At 37.6% G+C, this 15039-nt stretch overlaps 1 protein-coding gene across 2 annotated transcripts in view; it reads right to left on the bottom strand.

Annotated features, from left to right (window-relative positions):
- srgap1a (SLIT-ROBO Rho GTPase activating protein 1a) overlaps positions 1–15039 on the bottom strand; it is an 89031-nt gene that overhangs the window by 32831 nt on the left and 41161 nt on the right. For both annotated transcript variants that reach the window (XM_046864142.1, XM_046864141.1), the window contains exons 4-8: positions 14495–14557; positions 10141–10323; positions 8064–8192; positions 4078–4299; positions 3356–3457 (exon numbers count right to left, since the gene is read on the bottom strand). In XM_046864142.1, coding sequence (XP_046720098.1) covers positions 3356–3457; positions 4078–4299; positions 8064–8192; positions 10141–10323; positions 14495–14557 — 699 coding nt within the window. The remainder of the gene's footprint in view (positions 1–3355; positions 3458–4077; positions 4300–8063; positions 8193–10140; positions 10324–14494; positions 14558–15039) is intronic.

Raw genomic sequence — 15039 nt, 5'->3', positions numbered from 1 at the left:
CCACTGAGTATACAAATATATTAACCAGAAGATAGCATTACATCTTCACCTTACATCTCCAAGGACTGTGGTTCTACACTGAGAATGGGTTGCTGTCTCCATGCAGTTGTTCTGCTTGTCCATGGTTTCCTCCTACATCTGGTTTCCTCCAACATCCTAAACCATGCCGTAAATGTCCTGGCTACGTGAAAATTTCCCTAGGTGTGTGTAAAAATCCTATTCAGTGTGTATTTCAATCCTACAAACGGAGTTTCTTTGATAGAACTAGGATCCTTCTTGGCCTTGACCTGTTACTTAAGATTAATGAATGTATACACTCCTTCTTCTTCTTCTTTCGGCTGCTCCCGTTAGGGGTTGCCACAGCGGATCATACATCTGCCTCTTTCAAACCAACTGCCTCTTTCAAACCAAGAATGTATACACACCTATGTAATTTATAATTATAATTTATAACATAAATAAATAAAAAATTATGTAAAATAAATAAAAAATACATAAAACCATAATAATAATAATAATAATAATAATAATAATAATAATAGTTATAATAATAATAATAATAATAATAATAATAACAATACAATCAAGAAAAAGATCATTGGACTGGATCTGCTGGAGTTTGGATTTTCTAGGCAGCATTTTTCAAATTTGATGCAAAGGAATACTTTATTTCATGCTAACCTTTCTAATTTCACCCCTCTACTCAATAAAACAAACAGCAGCATGTTAAAAAAAAGCCAGAAATATTTTGCTATTTTAAACCCTGTGAGGAAAAAAATAAACAAATCACTAGAAACTTAAAAAACAACCGATATCTGATTAATACCCGTCTTTGACCCTGATGAATCATTTGCTTTGTTCTGGCCTAAACATGCTGTAAGCCATTACGAGTGTTATAGACTCTTCTGCTTTTCAGCTCTTAGTCACCGGGTTTCCGTGACAGTTTCTTGTTCAGAAAGCCGTCACGCCTGTTTGTGTGCACAATATGCGAGGAAAAGGACATACATGTTTACAGTACATGCTTAGAAGGTCATACTTTAAAATGCCAAAACAGAGAGAATATATCATAAACATTACAAAGCTGCTTAAAAAAATGAAAGGGCTCATCGAATTTTATCAATCCCTTTTTTGTACTGAGCCCTGATGAATGTCTTGCCTCCAACACTGCTTCTTACAAGGCAGACCAATCCAAATCCAGACATGAAAGGTTCTGTAGATATATCTGTGCATCTAGTCTCCAGTATGCTTCAATAAAATTCAATTGCTGCCATTTCCAATTTTACAATTGACACTTTTTTGGGGCAAAATAAAGCCTACAGGACAAGCACTTCTCTAGCACTCGTGTTGTAAGCATTGGTGTGAATGTACGTGACAGCCTGCTAAACGGGAGACGGCTTGCTGTTATACGAGTTATCAGCAATCTGTGACTTCACACTGCATAGGGTCACAGAAAGCACGGCTTTCTGCTATTGATCTGCCTCGCAGAGGTTTATCTCCAGCAAAACCAACAGATTCTTTTATTCAGAATCAAACGAGTGTAAACGTAATGCGAATATCTATTGAATGGTGAAAACTAATGAGTAAAGCGATGAAAGGAAAAGCGCACTTCCTTCTGAATAATGTCTGATCTCTAAACCTTTTAAGCACCAAAATCATATACATCAAAAGAGTAGCTAAGCAGGATAAAAAGCAGGGAGCATTTGGAGATAAGGACACCGAGCTGAAATTTAGTCCAATTGAAGGGAAGTTTTTATTTCTTCTGTTAGTTAGGAAATTGACAAATATTTAGGAAGGAGCTACGTCTCAGTATGTGCAGTTCCTGTAATAACAGGAGGGCCCGTGTGAACGAAATAAAGATGGCAGCTTGATGACTTGCTTGTAATGCAAAAATGACTTGATTTTTTCCTGACACACACACTTATTTTGAGTGATAAAAAACAAAAAACAAAAGCAACAGGTCTGAAAATCTGGTTTATATGTATTGAAGAAAAGAAAATGCTGCAAGATGAATGGTGGACTCCAGGAATGCAGTGTCATTATTATAATATACAATATACAATACTATAGAAATAAAACTTGGATATATTTTAGAGAATCTAAACTGCTATACAAGCTGCACATTGACTAAATGTGCCATGGTATTGTCCATTAAGAAAATAAAAAAGTTTGCTGAAATTGTGAGGGGTGTACTCACTATTGTGAGATACTGTACATGTTTATAGTGTCTTCAATGTCAGGGCTTTGGATTGATTAGTAGGTTTTCCAAATGCCTCAGACAACAAACCAAATACACTGTCAGGGTTTCTGCATATTTTTGTGGGCATAAGGAAACAGCTGCTTCAGAACTCAAACGAAAGGCAACAAGGCTGTGCTTTGCATCCGGGATATAAAGCATGCTCGTCTTCATTTTTAAGAGAATGACGTGTCTGTGGGAAGTCGACAGGAAATCTCAAATCCCTTCCTATTGAATATCTGCTAACAACTCAGCCATCCAGGAAATAACCCCAACCTCATATAGGATGATGTGTTTCAACCCTTAGGACCTTTAGGACCCAAAACCTCTATGGTGCTTCCCCATTGATTTTTCATCCTGGACAGATCGAGGCAGTGAAAGGAAGCTTTGGGAACAAAGTGTCCACCAGGTTGAAAACAGTATTATCAGCCTTGATGTGGTAACAAAACATGCACTGATGACTATATAAATACAGTCTCAAGCTTTTCAATGAAAGATGTGCTGATCCTGTCTCTCCACCAATCAACAGCCAAATCTCAGCCTCCCCTATCAAAACCATCTTTTGCACATTCAGCAGGTTGCCAGCCTTCACAGACATGACTTCCTCCACAGCCAGAAGAAACGAACGTAAAGAATGTGGAATGACGATAGGATTAAAAAAAGGCAGGGAAGATAAACGCAGGTTGGTGACTGCCCCAATGAGCCGCTCTTTTCCAACCACTTTAAAAAAAATTTGTTGAAAAAAACGAAACAAAATAAATAAGGCAATAGAGTGGAGCCCAATGAGTCGTGTGATCTTAATCTTTTAGTCTTTGAGGGCTTAGCCCCAGGCTTTGCAACAGTCTGTGGACATCTGATGTGTCTGGATCAAAAGTGTTCTGGGAAGTAACACATTTACTATAATAGATTTTTTATATATTTCTTCTGCCATATTAATTGATGTGGAAATTATGAAATTGCTGCATATTTAAGTGATAATTCAGGCAACATAAATAAAAACTGGCAGTCAGGTGTGTTATGTCTGCTTGAGGCGTATCCAGGTTCTTTGTGATGGTAGACAGCAAATTGGGAATGTTCTAGTGTTTTACAACACAGCTAATGGAAGAACACAGGCTTGCTCACCTCCTCATTCTCAATTTTCAGTGTGGCCAGACGTGACTGGAGCTGCTGGAACCTTAGAATCAGCTCAGCCTGGACTGGAGGTTGCGCTGCGATCTGGCACACCTGAAGAAGAAAAAAACAAACAAACGCTTATTAACAGTTATGAAAGAACAAAATAACCGTATAACCGTAAACCCAATAGTCGCACCATACGGGTTTTACTTAGTTGGGCATTGGGATCACGAAATGATTAGATGTAAAATCGGCATGGACATGCTATCAGTAAAAAAACTGCAAATTTGGAAGCGAAAAGTTGCAATAAACACCTCCGGGAAAGAACTCTAACGTGATTTGTCCTAGGCTCTCTGTTTAATGTTTCCCTAGCAGCTGAGATAGATTAAAACTGGGGAATAAAACGTCTTTAACCACAGTGAATCCAGCTTCTCATTTGCATACCTTTTTTAATTTGCACTAACACAAAACAGAGATCCTTAAAAGCACAACACAGTCAATACTACATAAACCTGTAGCAGGGGCATTGTCCAGAGGCTGTGGTATAATGTCTGGTATCATTTTGAAATCTGTGGTTTGATGTTCCTACGATTAAGTTTGATTGTCAATGTCTATATCACTCAATGTTTAACCACTGGCAGCTAGGACTTTACAGAGTACTCTAATGCACAAGAACAAAAACATAATTTCACATAATGTGCTCGAGAGAGACAAGAAAATGCACGTCTAACCTCATCTCCCATGTGTGGCTGGAACTCAAACTTGACCGGAGGACAGAAAGCTGTGGGATACATCTCCATAAAGCGCTGACGGTCACTGCGAGGGTCCAGACTGTCCACAGCATTCTCAATGATGTCCAGCCCCTCGTGACGAGACGTTTCCAGGTTATACTCGGCTGAGAGGTAGGTGCGCAGGGCCCGGTTTAAAGAGGCGTGATAACCCAGATCACAGCACTGCTCAGCAAAAAAGAGGGGGAGAGAAGAGAGATGTTTCCAAATAACTACCAGTTTAGTAAAGCAAAAGCATCTGTGCATGTAGAATACTCTCATTATGATCATTTCATGGACCATTAAGTACTTTACAGCAATTTGGATCCAAATTTGGGAAAACTGTTGTATAGGTGGCTGAAATCAGGAAAACCACCCAAAAAAAAGCAAGTTTCCCACAATCACTTCAGAATATTAGAATGTTTACATGTATTTGGATGTACAGTAATCCCTGGATGTACAGTAATAATTATGAATTATAAAATGAATTAAATTGTTATACAGTACAGTACTGTATACATAAAATAGCATTTTTGGGGTGGCGTTCGTTTACTGCGGTTTGTTGTTTGTCACGGGCGGTTTTGGAACGTAACCGTGGTGATAAACGGGGGATTACTGTATATTTGCACCTACAACTGTTTACATCTATTTGGGCGTATAGTTGTATATTAACAAAATTCAGGTATATATCCATTATTTAGCTGTAAATTCATATGTTTACAAGATATACTTACTCGGTTTATATCAGGGATGCACCGAATATTCGGTTACCGAAAATTTTCGGCCGAAAGACTTTGATCACCGAAAAAACACGGCCGAAACAGTTTGTTGTGATGACGCAAACAGAAACCGCTGCCTGCACGTGCATGTCTGAAACAACATGTCTGCGGTGTGGACGTATTTCAGTATATCTGAGAAAGACCCACGGATAGCGATTTGCAAAACATGTAATGCCGAAATTTCGTCTGCAAAAACTTTCTCCATGTCGGGTTTAATTTGAAATCCAAACATCCCGATCGCTGTGCTGAATATCAGAGGAACGCAAACGCACAGTAAAGCAAAACCCCTCCGAGCATGCGCACTCCGTGTGGTGGACGTTTTTGAAAAGGCAGGAAGTTTCCCAGTGATATTGTTGTATTGTTGTATCTTTAAGCAGTTGCACTTGTTCTAAATGAACTTTGTTTTTATGAAAGAACATATTTAATTGTACAACCTTTCAGCAGGCCAGAGGGCCTGTACATTATTATTTAATGTACACATGAGTGCATTAAAGTTAAACATTTAAGACTAAATTTTAATTTATTTTATCCTGTGCATTGTTGCAATGTGCTATAAATAAATATTTTAATAATTTGTAATTGATTAATTCTTTGAAACTTTAATATTAATTTATGCAATTGAAATGCCTTGATTTTACAAAGGTTAGTACACAGTCATAGACATAAATGCAATGGTAATAATAATTGCCATAATTTCTTTCGGTGTTTCGGTTTTCGGCCTTGCTTTCCTCCTTTTTCGGTTTTCGGTTTCGGCCAAGAATTTTTTTTCCGGTGCATCCCTAGTTTATATATATATATATATATATATATATATATATATATATATATATATATATATATATATATATATATATATATATATATATCCATATATGGATTTATGCTAATATTTAAATAAACATTTTTTATATTGCAGTGACAATAAAAACATGAGCGAGAAGAGAAACAGTATTTCGATTCCTTTGCATGTTTGCACAAATGGTGTCATTGACAAATAAATATTTTACCGTGATGATGGCTGTTTGTATTTAGGTTTGTTCTTTTTGCCTGCAAAGATCAAATCTTATAAGCAGCCATATACGCAAACATACATTGCGTCTGTGAAACATTGCTAGCTAAGTGTTTTTCTCACAATTTGATCATGTTTTTGGATAGTTACATGTCACTGCCGGACATCGCAAAATCAATTATGCTTGTTTATCCATCAAACTTTCTGTGATGCTCCTTCACACCATCATCAAAACAAAGAGCACTTGCATATTTTAATGGATGGATGGATGGCTGGATGGATAAAATAAGCATTAGCACATTTCCGCATCAGTAAGTTATGTCCTATTTTTAGTTAAATTAAAAATTTTGCTATTTCCAACACAGGGCATTTTTAAAGCATTAAGCATGAGCGTTGGCACTATAGCACACTCACCTATCAGTCTTTCTAGTCACACTAACAACGTCCTTGATTCTGACCAGCCTAAGATGACCTAATCGTTTTTTTTGGTTTTTTTGCACTGCACATGGTGTCCTTATTTGGCCCTCAATGCTGTTTATCCTACAGATCCAAACTGCTAGCAGAACCCAAACACTAATGACCTTGGGAGGCAAATTTCATATTTCGTCTGCGATTCAGATAAAAACGCTCTGAGGTCTGAAGTCACGCTGACATCAAAGTGAGGAAATGAAAATAGGGCAGTGAAATGCAACATAACTTTTCATTTGAGCTGCCAATATAACTACCATTACAACGTGGTAGATTTTTAAATCCAGACATTTTCTGCAGCCTTTTGTTTCCGTGCTTGGTTTATAGTTAATTGTACTGAGCAAACATGTCATGCAGACGTAGTTCAGACCACAGTGAGTGTATCATTACACAGTACCAATTCTATGTGGAAATTGAGGGCATTTGAAATAAAACTTGTCATTACACTGTGACTAAGAATACTGGCTCCCGGTGCGCCTCTGCCTTCTCTGTCTGCCGAGTGTTTCGATGATTACATGTTCATCTTGAACAGAGGCAGACAAGTGGAGGCCATGTAGAAGCAGCCTGCTGATTTAGTATGGCAGTGCACTCTGAAAGAAGTGTTGCACCAATATTTTCCCTCAGGCCAGATAGTGAATTAAAAACGACGCTCAACACTTTAAGCATTTTCTCTCCCACTCTAGGTTGAGTCGGCACGTCTGGCAGGCGTCGGAAGTAATCAGCTACGATCGAAGATTGATGCCCGCTGCTCAGACGACTCTGACAGCCTGGCACTGAGGCAAGGTCACCCTGCCCGTTTACTTCCTCGAGGCACGTGGAACGTAGGCACATTACCCCAACAGCTGATCTTTCCTCTGCAGGGACACTTTAGTTTTTGTAGGTGAGGTTGGATTATAAATAACCGAATTTAGATGGCTCTGAACTAGGCTACAGTATTGGGAACAGAGAGGTACTTCGGGGAGGGCAAAGCACATCAAGAACATACTGGATGTGGGGTGACCTAAAAGGGACACTTAAAGAAACTGGGTTTTAAGTGTAGACTTTTTTTTTTTTATCCATCCCAAAAATAATCACATATCCAGAAATAGCAGCAAGCATAGAACTGGGACAGTAGCGCAGGTGGTAGCATCTACTAAACAGCACACTGATACAAAAATCTGAATATTTTCTTGTAAAACAAAAATTTACAAGATGTAAAACTAGAATGACTCTTGGGACTACACAACCACAGTTGCTCTTCTATAGGTTCCTGTAATTCTAACAATTCTATTAGGGTTTTTTTTTAATTGAGGTCAATTATCTCATTCTACTCAACCAGTGTTATGAGTATGATAGTAAATCCTTATCAACAGACTTCAGGGAGCAGTTTCTTAATAGTGGTTTTGCAGTGCGGTTTGGGGAAGTGAGGCTTAAAAATCTAAATGCTATTACGTTCCTGGTTTAAACGCTCCTGGTTTTGAAGTCTTAAGTGCTTCAACTTAGCACAATCTGACACATTTGTTGCGCGGTTTCTGATCAAAGTGGATGGAAAAAAAAGGAAAGATGTCGACGTTAATATGAAAAAGCAGCAGCAACCCTGTCACTCCTGTTTTATGCCAAAAGAACAGAAGCACTTATTTACAACTGTTCCACTGGCCACGACCAAGCATTTTTAACAAACGATGACACTGCAGTTGCACATCCCCTTTACTTACATCTATTAGGTCAGACAAGTCATGGATGTAATACTTGAATACTGAGGAATTAGTGGCTTCCAGAGTCAGCAAGTACTCGTTCCGGGCTTTGATCGACTTCAGCTTGTTCTCGGAGTACTTGGCCTGCCTCTGATGGAAAAACAGAAAAAAAACATAATGATTAGACAACTAATAAACAGAATTATGTTTTACTACAATATAGTGCTAGTGAATTTATACTATTTATACTATTTATATAGTGGTTTTTTTTATTCTTGATTGAATTAACTTAAGATTTTTACTTATACTGCCATTATTATATTATTAATTATATTAATACATTTTAATACATAATACACAAGTTCTTAAACATTGTGGTTTCTAAATTAACATAAAAGATGCCCTATATAGTATAAGGCTAGCATTATGCTGCTATTTGAGAAAACTTCTTGTGATCAATAAAACCTTTAAGTCAATACGTTTGTGTGCACACGTTTATGCATGTACACACGTGCACGCACACACACACACAAAATAAAATATTATATAACTAATTATATACATTTATAATATAAAATAATATAAAATATCTTCTTCTTTTGGCTGCTCCCATTAGGGGGTCACCACAGTGACAACACCATCCTTAGCATTCTTTTACCGATATACCCTATGTCCCTCCTCTGCACATGTCCAAACCATCTCAATCTCGCCTCCCTCACCTTGTCTCCGAAATGACCTACATGCGCTGTCCCTCTAATAAACTCATTTCTAAATCTGTCCATCCTCATCACTCCCAACGAAAATCTCATATAATATATTATAATATTATTACAATAATATTATATTATATAATATTATATTATATTTTTTATATTATATTAAAAAATATATACTTTGCAAATTGCTATGGTAGGAGAGGTATAACACACCATCACATTTGTGGCAGTAACAGTTACTTTACTTCATCACATCACACCAGTTTATATTGTTATCTATAATAATTAACATACAAGTCTGTTTAATCTGCCATCTTTTAAACAATCTCGGTTAATATAATGGATAATAAATGTATGTATTTCTGAGAAAACCCAGCAAAACTCATTTGCACTTTTTTTTGGACAAAACCATCAGACAGACAACAAACCACGAGACGAAAATATGGCTGATGGGACAAAAATTGAGTTTTTAAAACATAAACAAACACTTGTTTATCGTCTGTGCAGTAAGCGTTTCCTCTCTTGCGCTCAAATCTGACACAAAAGCAACTTAGTCACATAGCTGCAACAGACACTGACTCACCCTGACTTCCATATTTAAACCACTCCACACTCTCACATTCCAGGAAGCGGCAAGAGGAAAAAAAAAAAAAACACAACTCATACACACACAAGCATGCATTCCCACAGCTATAAAACCATTTGTCACAGCCTGTAGTGAAAACCAGACCATTTAAAAGAATAAAGCATCGCCTTCTTTCTCATTACCGGTGAGATCCGGGGTATAAAAGGTTGGGACGACATTTATAAATGCCTTGACACGTCAGGCAGGCAGCACTGACTCATCCATTGTGTTTCTCTAAAGAATGTATGATAATTACTGCAAAAAAAAAAAAAAAAACTCTGAAGACCACCTAATTGCACATGGTCTAAGTAAGGTTGATTTGACTGATGCATTTTTCACAATTCTGCAGTGCTTAAATAGTAATAGGATTACAGGTGGCCCTCTACTTACGATGTAGATACGTTACGACGAGCCCACCGTAAGTCGAAAATATCGTAAGTCGAAGATGGTGCTATGACTGTGACAGTCTTTCCTGCTTCCTGCTGATTTATAATTTTCATTTTCTGCTCTTAACTGATGGCCTTCATCTTTTTTTCACTACAAGCAGGAGACATATTTGCATCGTACGCTGCTGCCTGTGTGTGAAATTTGTATATATTTTTACAATTTTGTCGTATCGCTACCGTCATCGTAAGATGGAAAAATCGTAAGTCGAACCATAACTCGGGGCTCATCTGTATTTTAGTTTTCCTGAAACCAAGAGCACCAGAATATCCTGGAAAAAATAAAACAGTAAAAGTCACTGTGTTTTTAGTACCTTTTCCTTCAACTTCTCAATCTTCTTAACAAAGCTGCGTCTTGGAGTTTTGTCTTCCAGGCGCACATGGAAGACGGGGTCACCAGTACGGCCGATCTGCCTCTCCTCCTGCTTCTCAAACTCCTTCAGCTTGCTTTCAGAGCTAATGCTCTCTGTATGGTACATGTGGTAGGTTTTCATCACCTGTGAGACACAGAGGTCAAGGGTAAAATATCAGGCACACTGCTTTTTACTCCTTTACTCATTTATGTTGAAAGAATTGACATTTTCAGTGAATTATATTGAAAATATAGAACAAAATAGACAAAATAGCTTAGCATTTAAAGCTTTAAGTATTGCCAGAACCCAAGAGGAGGGTCCGGTGACCTCCAAAAACAGTCCTTAAAGCATAGACAGGATGTTTCAAGATATTCAATATTGTTCTTAAAACCAATCATTATGGATGTTTTAATGACTATGTCAATGTCAACTGGTTCTATGGATGGAAAGTTCATCAGTTCCCAATTCTAAGTTCCATTGTTAGGTATATCACTGCTTCAAGACCTTAACAATCGAGCCACCATGGCAGCAATAACTCCAGTTCACAATGCCTAAATCATAATATAAAATGTACATTCTCATGTTCTCCTGACCATAAAGTTCTAACAAAGCAGACTAGGTTAAAAGAGGACAGACATTTCCTGCATGAAATTGTTATTACTATGAAATACTGTAACCATCCAGGCTGCTATTCCCATCTCTCAGTCCGCTATCACAAGAAACACTACACCTCTAATAGCTCACAGAGGAGCTCTTTATTCACCCTCAGCTCCCCCGAATAAGTCAAACCTGGACCACAAGCAGAGAGGACTCAACACTCTGGCAGGGAGTTCTACATATAAAAAAAAGTCACAAATACTATGCAAAACAAACTGAGCAACGGAGAACCCTTTCTCCTCTAGTGAACTTACCATGTAGTCACAACTGTTAAGGGTAAACTGTTAAAAGGCTGTTTCCTATTGCATGAGTCATTGTTATTGTTAGTGGGCTATTAGTAACACTAGAGTGACTTCAGAAACATGCATTAGGATATGACTCATTGGGTATGAAGCAGGTACTGAGTGGTTAATTACACCATTTCAGCAATGTTAAACCCAGAAATATGACACCTGAAGTATGAAAAGTGTAACTAACACTGAAACTAAAAAATCTTAGGATCTGTGTTTATAGCTAGGGATGAAAAAAATATATATAAACCTACTTTTCTGAAATATTTGTACGTTTGATTGCTGTTATTTGATGTCATTTATACAGTGTGGGTCAAAGATTTATAATTTTGTACCTTACTTATAATGAATCTTACTTTTCTTTAAAAAACATACAAGAACTGGACAGTGAATGACTAGAATGAAGGTCTGTAGACAGATGAGCGGAAGAACTTGTGTGAGACTCCCCCAAGCAGAAATAGTTGGAGGATTATTCTGGGTATAAAAAATACTGAACCAAAATGGCTAGCATTCAATACTTCAACATCATGCAATTCATTTGGGCTGCAGCTAATTAAATATCAACTGGCAAAGAAGACTTTAGCAAGTTTTACAAGAGGCATGTCAAAGTATATCAGATGAATGTTTGGAGCAACTTACTGTCCAGATGCCCAAATTGTATAAAGCTTTTATTCATGGCAAAAAAACAAAACAAAAACTGAACGTTTAACATGTGTACATTTATATATTTGTTTGGTCATTATTATTAATTATTAATGTAATGTAATTAACTTGCAACACTTCTTAAATATTTGTAAAGATTCCACATTTCCAATAAAATGTAATTTTCAATGATAAGGATATTTCGAAAAATGTATATGATACAATAATTTATTACACGATCATTCCTACTATTGTCGATATCGCCAGCCATTGTTTTTTATACATTGTCTTCATAATTCATATTGAGGAAGTTCCTTTACCTGCCTGCTCTCTGCCTCACTAAGATGACGTGACTCCAGAGCACTAAACAATGTCATAGTCAAAAGCAGAGAGCTCATTCAAGGTCACACTCGGCCATAACCGATGTTCACATATGCCAGACTCATAAAGCATGGTACAGTAAAACCAGAACTGGATTCAAAACACAGAGCTGCCTTTAAAACATTGACCAAAACAAACTCAGTTGGGAGATGTATAGAGCAGGAGCACGGTTATCCTCAGCCATTCAGGCTCCTCTCATGTGCAGAACTGTATAATTGGATATATGGCTGACCAAACCACACGTCCCACTCTCCACTTACTGGTTTGGAACAGTGTTTGGATTTCTCTTTTTAGAACATCCGAATTTAGTGACATATAAGACCTGTTATTTTACATGCTGAGGGCAGGATTGAGAGAAAATTTTCTGATGCAACAGTTGGAGTATTTTCGGATGTACTCCGGGTTAAAGAGAAGAACTGAAGATTAGTCAACAATCTCATCACATAACCCAGCCACTGAGAGTCGCTTGTAGGAGACAAACCAGTTCATCAGCCAAGATTTAACGTCTACTGCTAATCATGCTTCCACATGCAGTTTTTATAGCGGACAACATAAATACATGAAAGCTAGCAAGCTTAAAATGTTTATTTGTGTTGTAAGGCGTGGCCTAAACCATCCGTGAATTTATAGCACACTAATAATTTAATCATTATCTGATTTCAACGATTCCGGTGGACATGTAAATAAATACTACAATATTTCAAACTGGATTAAAGCCATTGCCAGATTCCATGAAAACCAATAAACAATTTATTCGTCTTCCTTTCTGCCTTCCTGGAGGGGGTCGTGGGGACAGCAGGCTGGAAAAAGGCAGTCCAGGTTTCACGTTCCAACACTGGACATTCCACATCCTCTGCTAAGGGATCCCAGACATTCCCAAACGAAATTCCATTGGGTCTTGGGTTTGGCCAGGGGTCTCCCTCCAGTGTAATATGACTGGTGGAACTGAAGCAGGAGGTGTCGTCTACCTCAATATACAGCCTATCAATTTGAAAAAAAAAGGTGGTTCTCCTCTTAAGATGTTCTGAATTGCCATCATATTCATCTATCACAGGTCATGGAGATCATACTATGATGGAGAATAAATCCATGCAGAGAAAGCTCATATCTGCCAACTCTACTTACATGATTGTAAGGATGGAAGATGACTGATAAAACAGAACAGTTTTGCCTGAATATTATGGGATTATTCTAGGTGAAAAAGCATCACACAGATGCAACCAGACTAAATAAAAAAATCATGTTAAAAATGGCCTGTGGTCAACTTGAAAACCCAGTAAACTCTTTAAGCAGATCAGGACAATATCTAAAAAATACCACAATAAATTCAATAAAAAGTGTGAAAAACTCTAGGCAGATTAACACTAGTGTCCTGTATTTGGATGGACTACAAAAACACAAAAAATAGCAACACAACATATTTATGATTTAGACAGAATTATGAATTATTTCTGTACACCTTGAATTTTATTTCCTGGTATAGTAGCGTTCCAATCAATAAATGACTGTTACCCTAAATCCCCAAATGCATCAAATGATGTAAAGTCAAAAGGTTAAGCAAACCACTCACGCCCTTGTAATGTATTCCAGTGGTAACGTAATTCAACCACAACGTCAGTGATTAGAACAGTCCTGTGGGACGGAACCTGGAGTCTCTTCGACTAGAGGAAACGAAGCTTACACATGAGAGGGGATATCTCCTGTGAGTACACAGCCAACCACTAAAGGGCTGGTGAGCAATATAAAAAAAACCCTACAACTCTACAGGAAGCAATTTATCTATACTGCCCATGAGCTGTGTCATTTCCTGTCGAGAGTGTGCCTGTAATTTTTGGTGGCTTGTACATCAACGGTGAACATCTCTTCATGGTTAGAGTCAAATGCTCCTCGGGACAATTCGAAGAATCGATGGATCATACCTTTTAAGCCCATTTATCAGAAATGTATTCAAAGATGGTACTTGGTTTAAAATACCGCAACGTAATTATACCATTTTGAACCATACAAACTGAGTGTTATTTGTTTGTACAAGAGTACTTCAGGCAGTAAAATATGCAATACCATGTAGCTATGGCTTGGCATTTATAAGAAGTGCATGAATCTTTAGGTGACTTACAGCAAACTTGACATCCACAATTTAAGCAGGACAATAAACCCGTAATCCAGGAAACAGACCACCGAGGATCTTTCATGCTTGGGAGCAGGGGGCACTTATAAATGTATAGAGTGCAGTGCTGTGTGTAACCTGAGGCTAGAGGCTAGATCTGGCTTGGAGATAAGATTATGAATTTCTAAGACCATGCCAGCGCTATGAAAAAAAGGTGGTTTATTAGTTCTGTACTCACCGTGTAGAGCTCATTGAGGACTTTCATCAGATCTTCCTGCAGCTGAAATGCTATTTCTTTACTCTAAAGGAGGTAGAGGGAAAGAAGAGGGAGAGAAAACACACATGTATATCAGTTATCTACTCTCTTCACACTTAATGACAATCAGACAATCTACAGAACGACTCTACATTCTAAAGAATGACTATCAGCCACATAAGGATTTAATCAGTGTTAGAAAAATGGGTAGTTTATGAGTGTGTTCTCAAGTATAAGTGTGTGTATATGTATAAGTGTGTACTGCTGAAGCATTAGTTTCAGAAGCACATTTTCTGGCTTCAGGCCTCATAAAGAGCATTTATATTGCTAACAGATGTTGGGCTTTTTAGCACTAAGTAGGTTGCTGTAAATGAAAAAGTCAGACATTATTCAGTGGAGGCAATTCTGACTGAACTGAAGCATCATTCTGCAAAAAAGAACAGTGAAACTATAATCAACAGTTAGGCACTCCCATATCCCAGAAAAAAAGAAAAATGTAATAAATAAAAAAATTGCACCCTGAACCA

Source organism: Silurus meridionalis, chromosome 13 (assembly GCF_014805685.1).
Source record: "Silurus meridionalis isolate SWU-2019-XX chromosome 13, ASM1480568v1, whole genome shotgun sequence".
Taxonomy (NCBI): domain Eukaryota; kingdom Metazoa; phylum Chordata; class Actinopteri; order Siluriformes; family Siluridae; genus Silurus; species Silurus meridionalis.
This window is presented reverse-complemented; position numbering and strand designations above follow the sequence as displayed.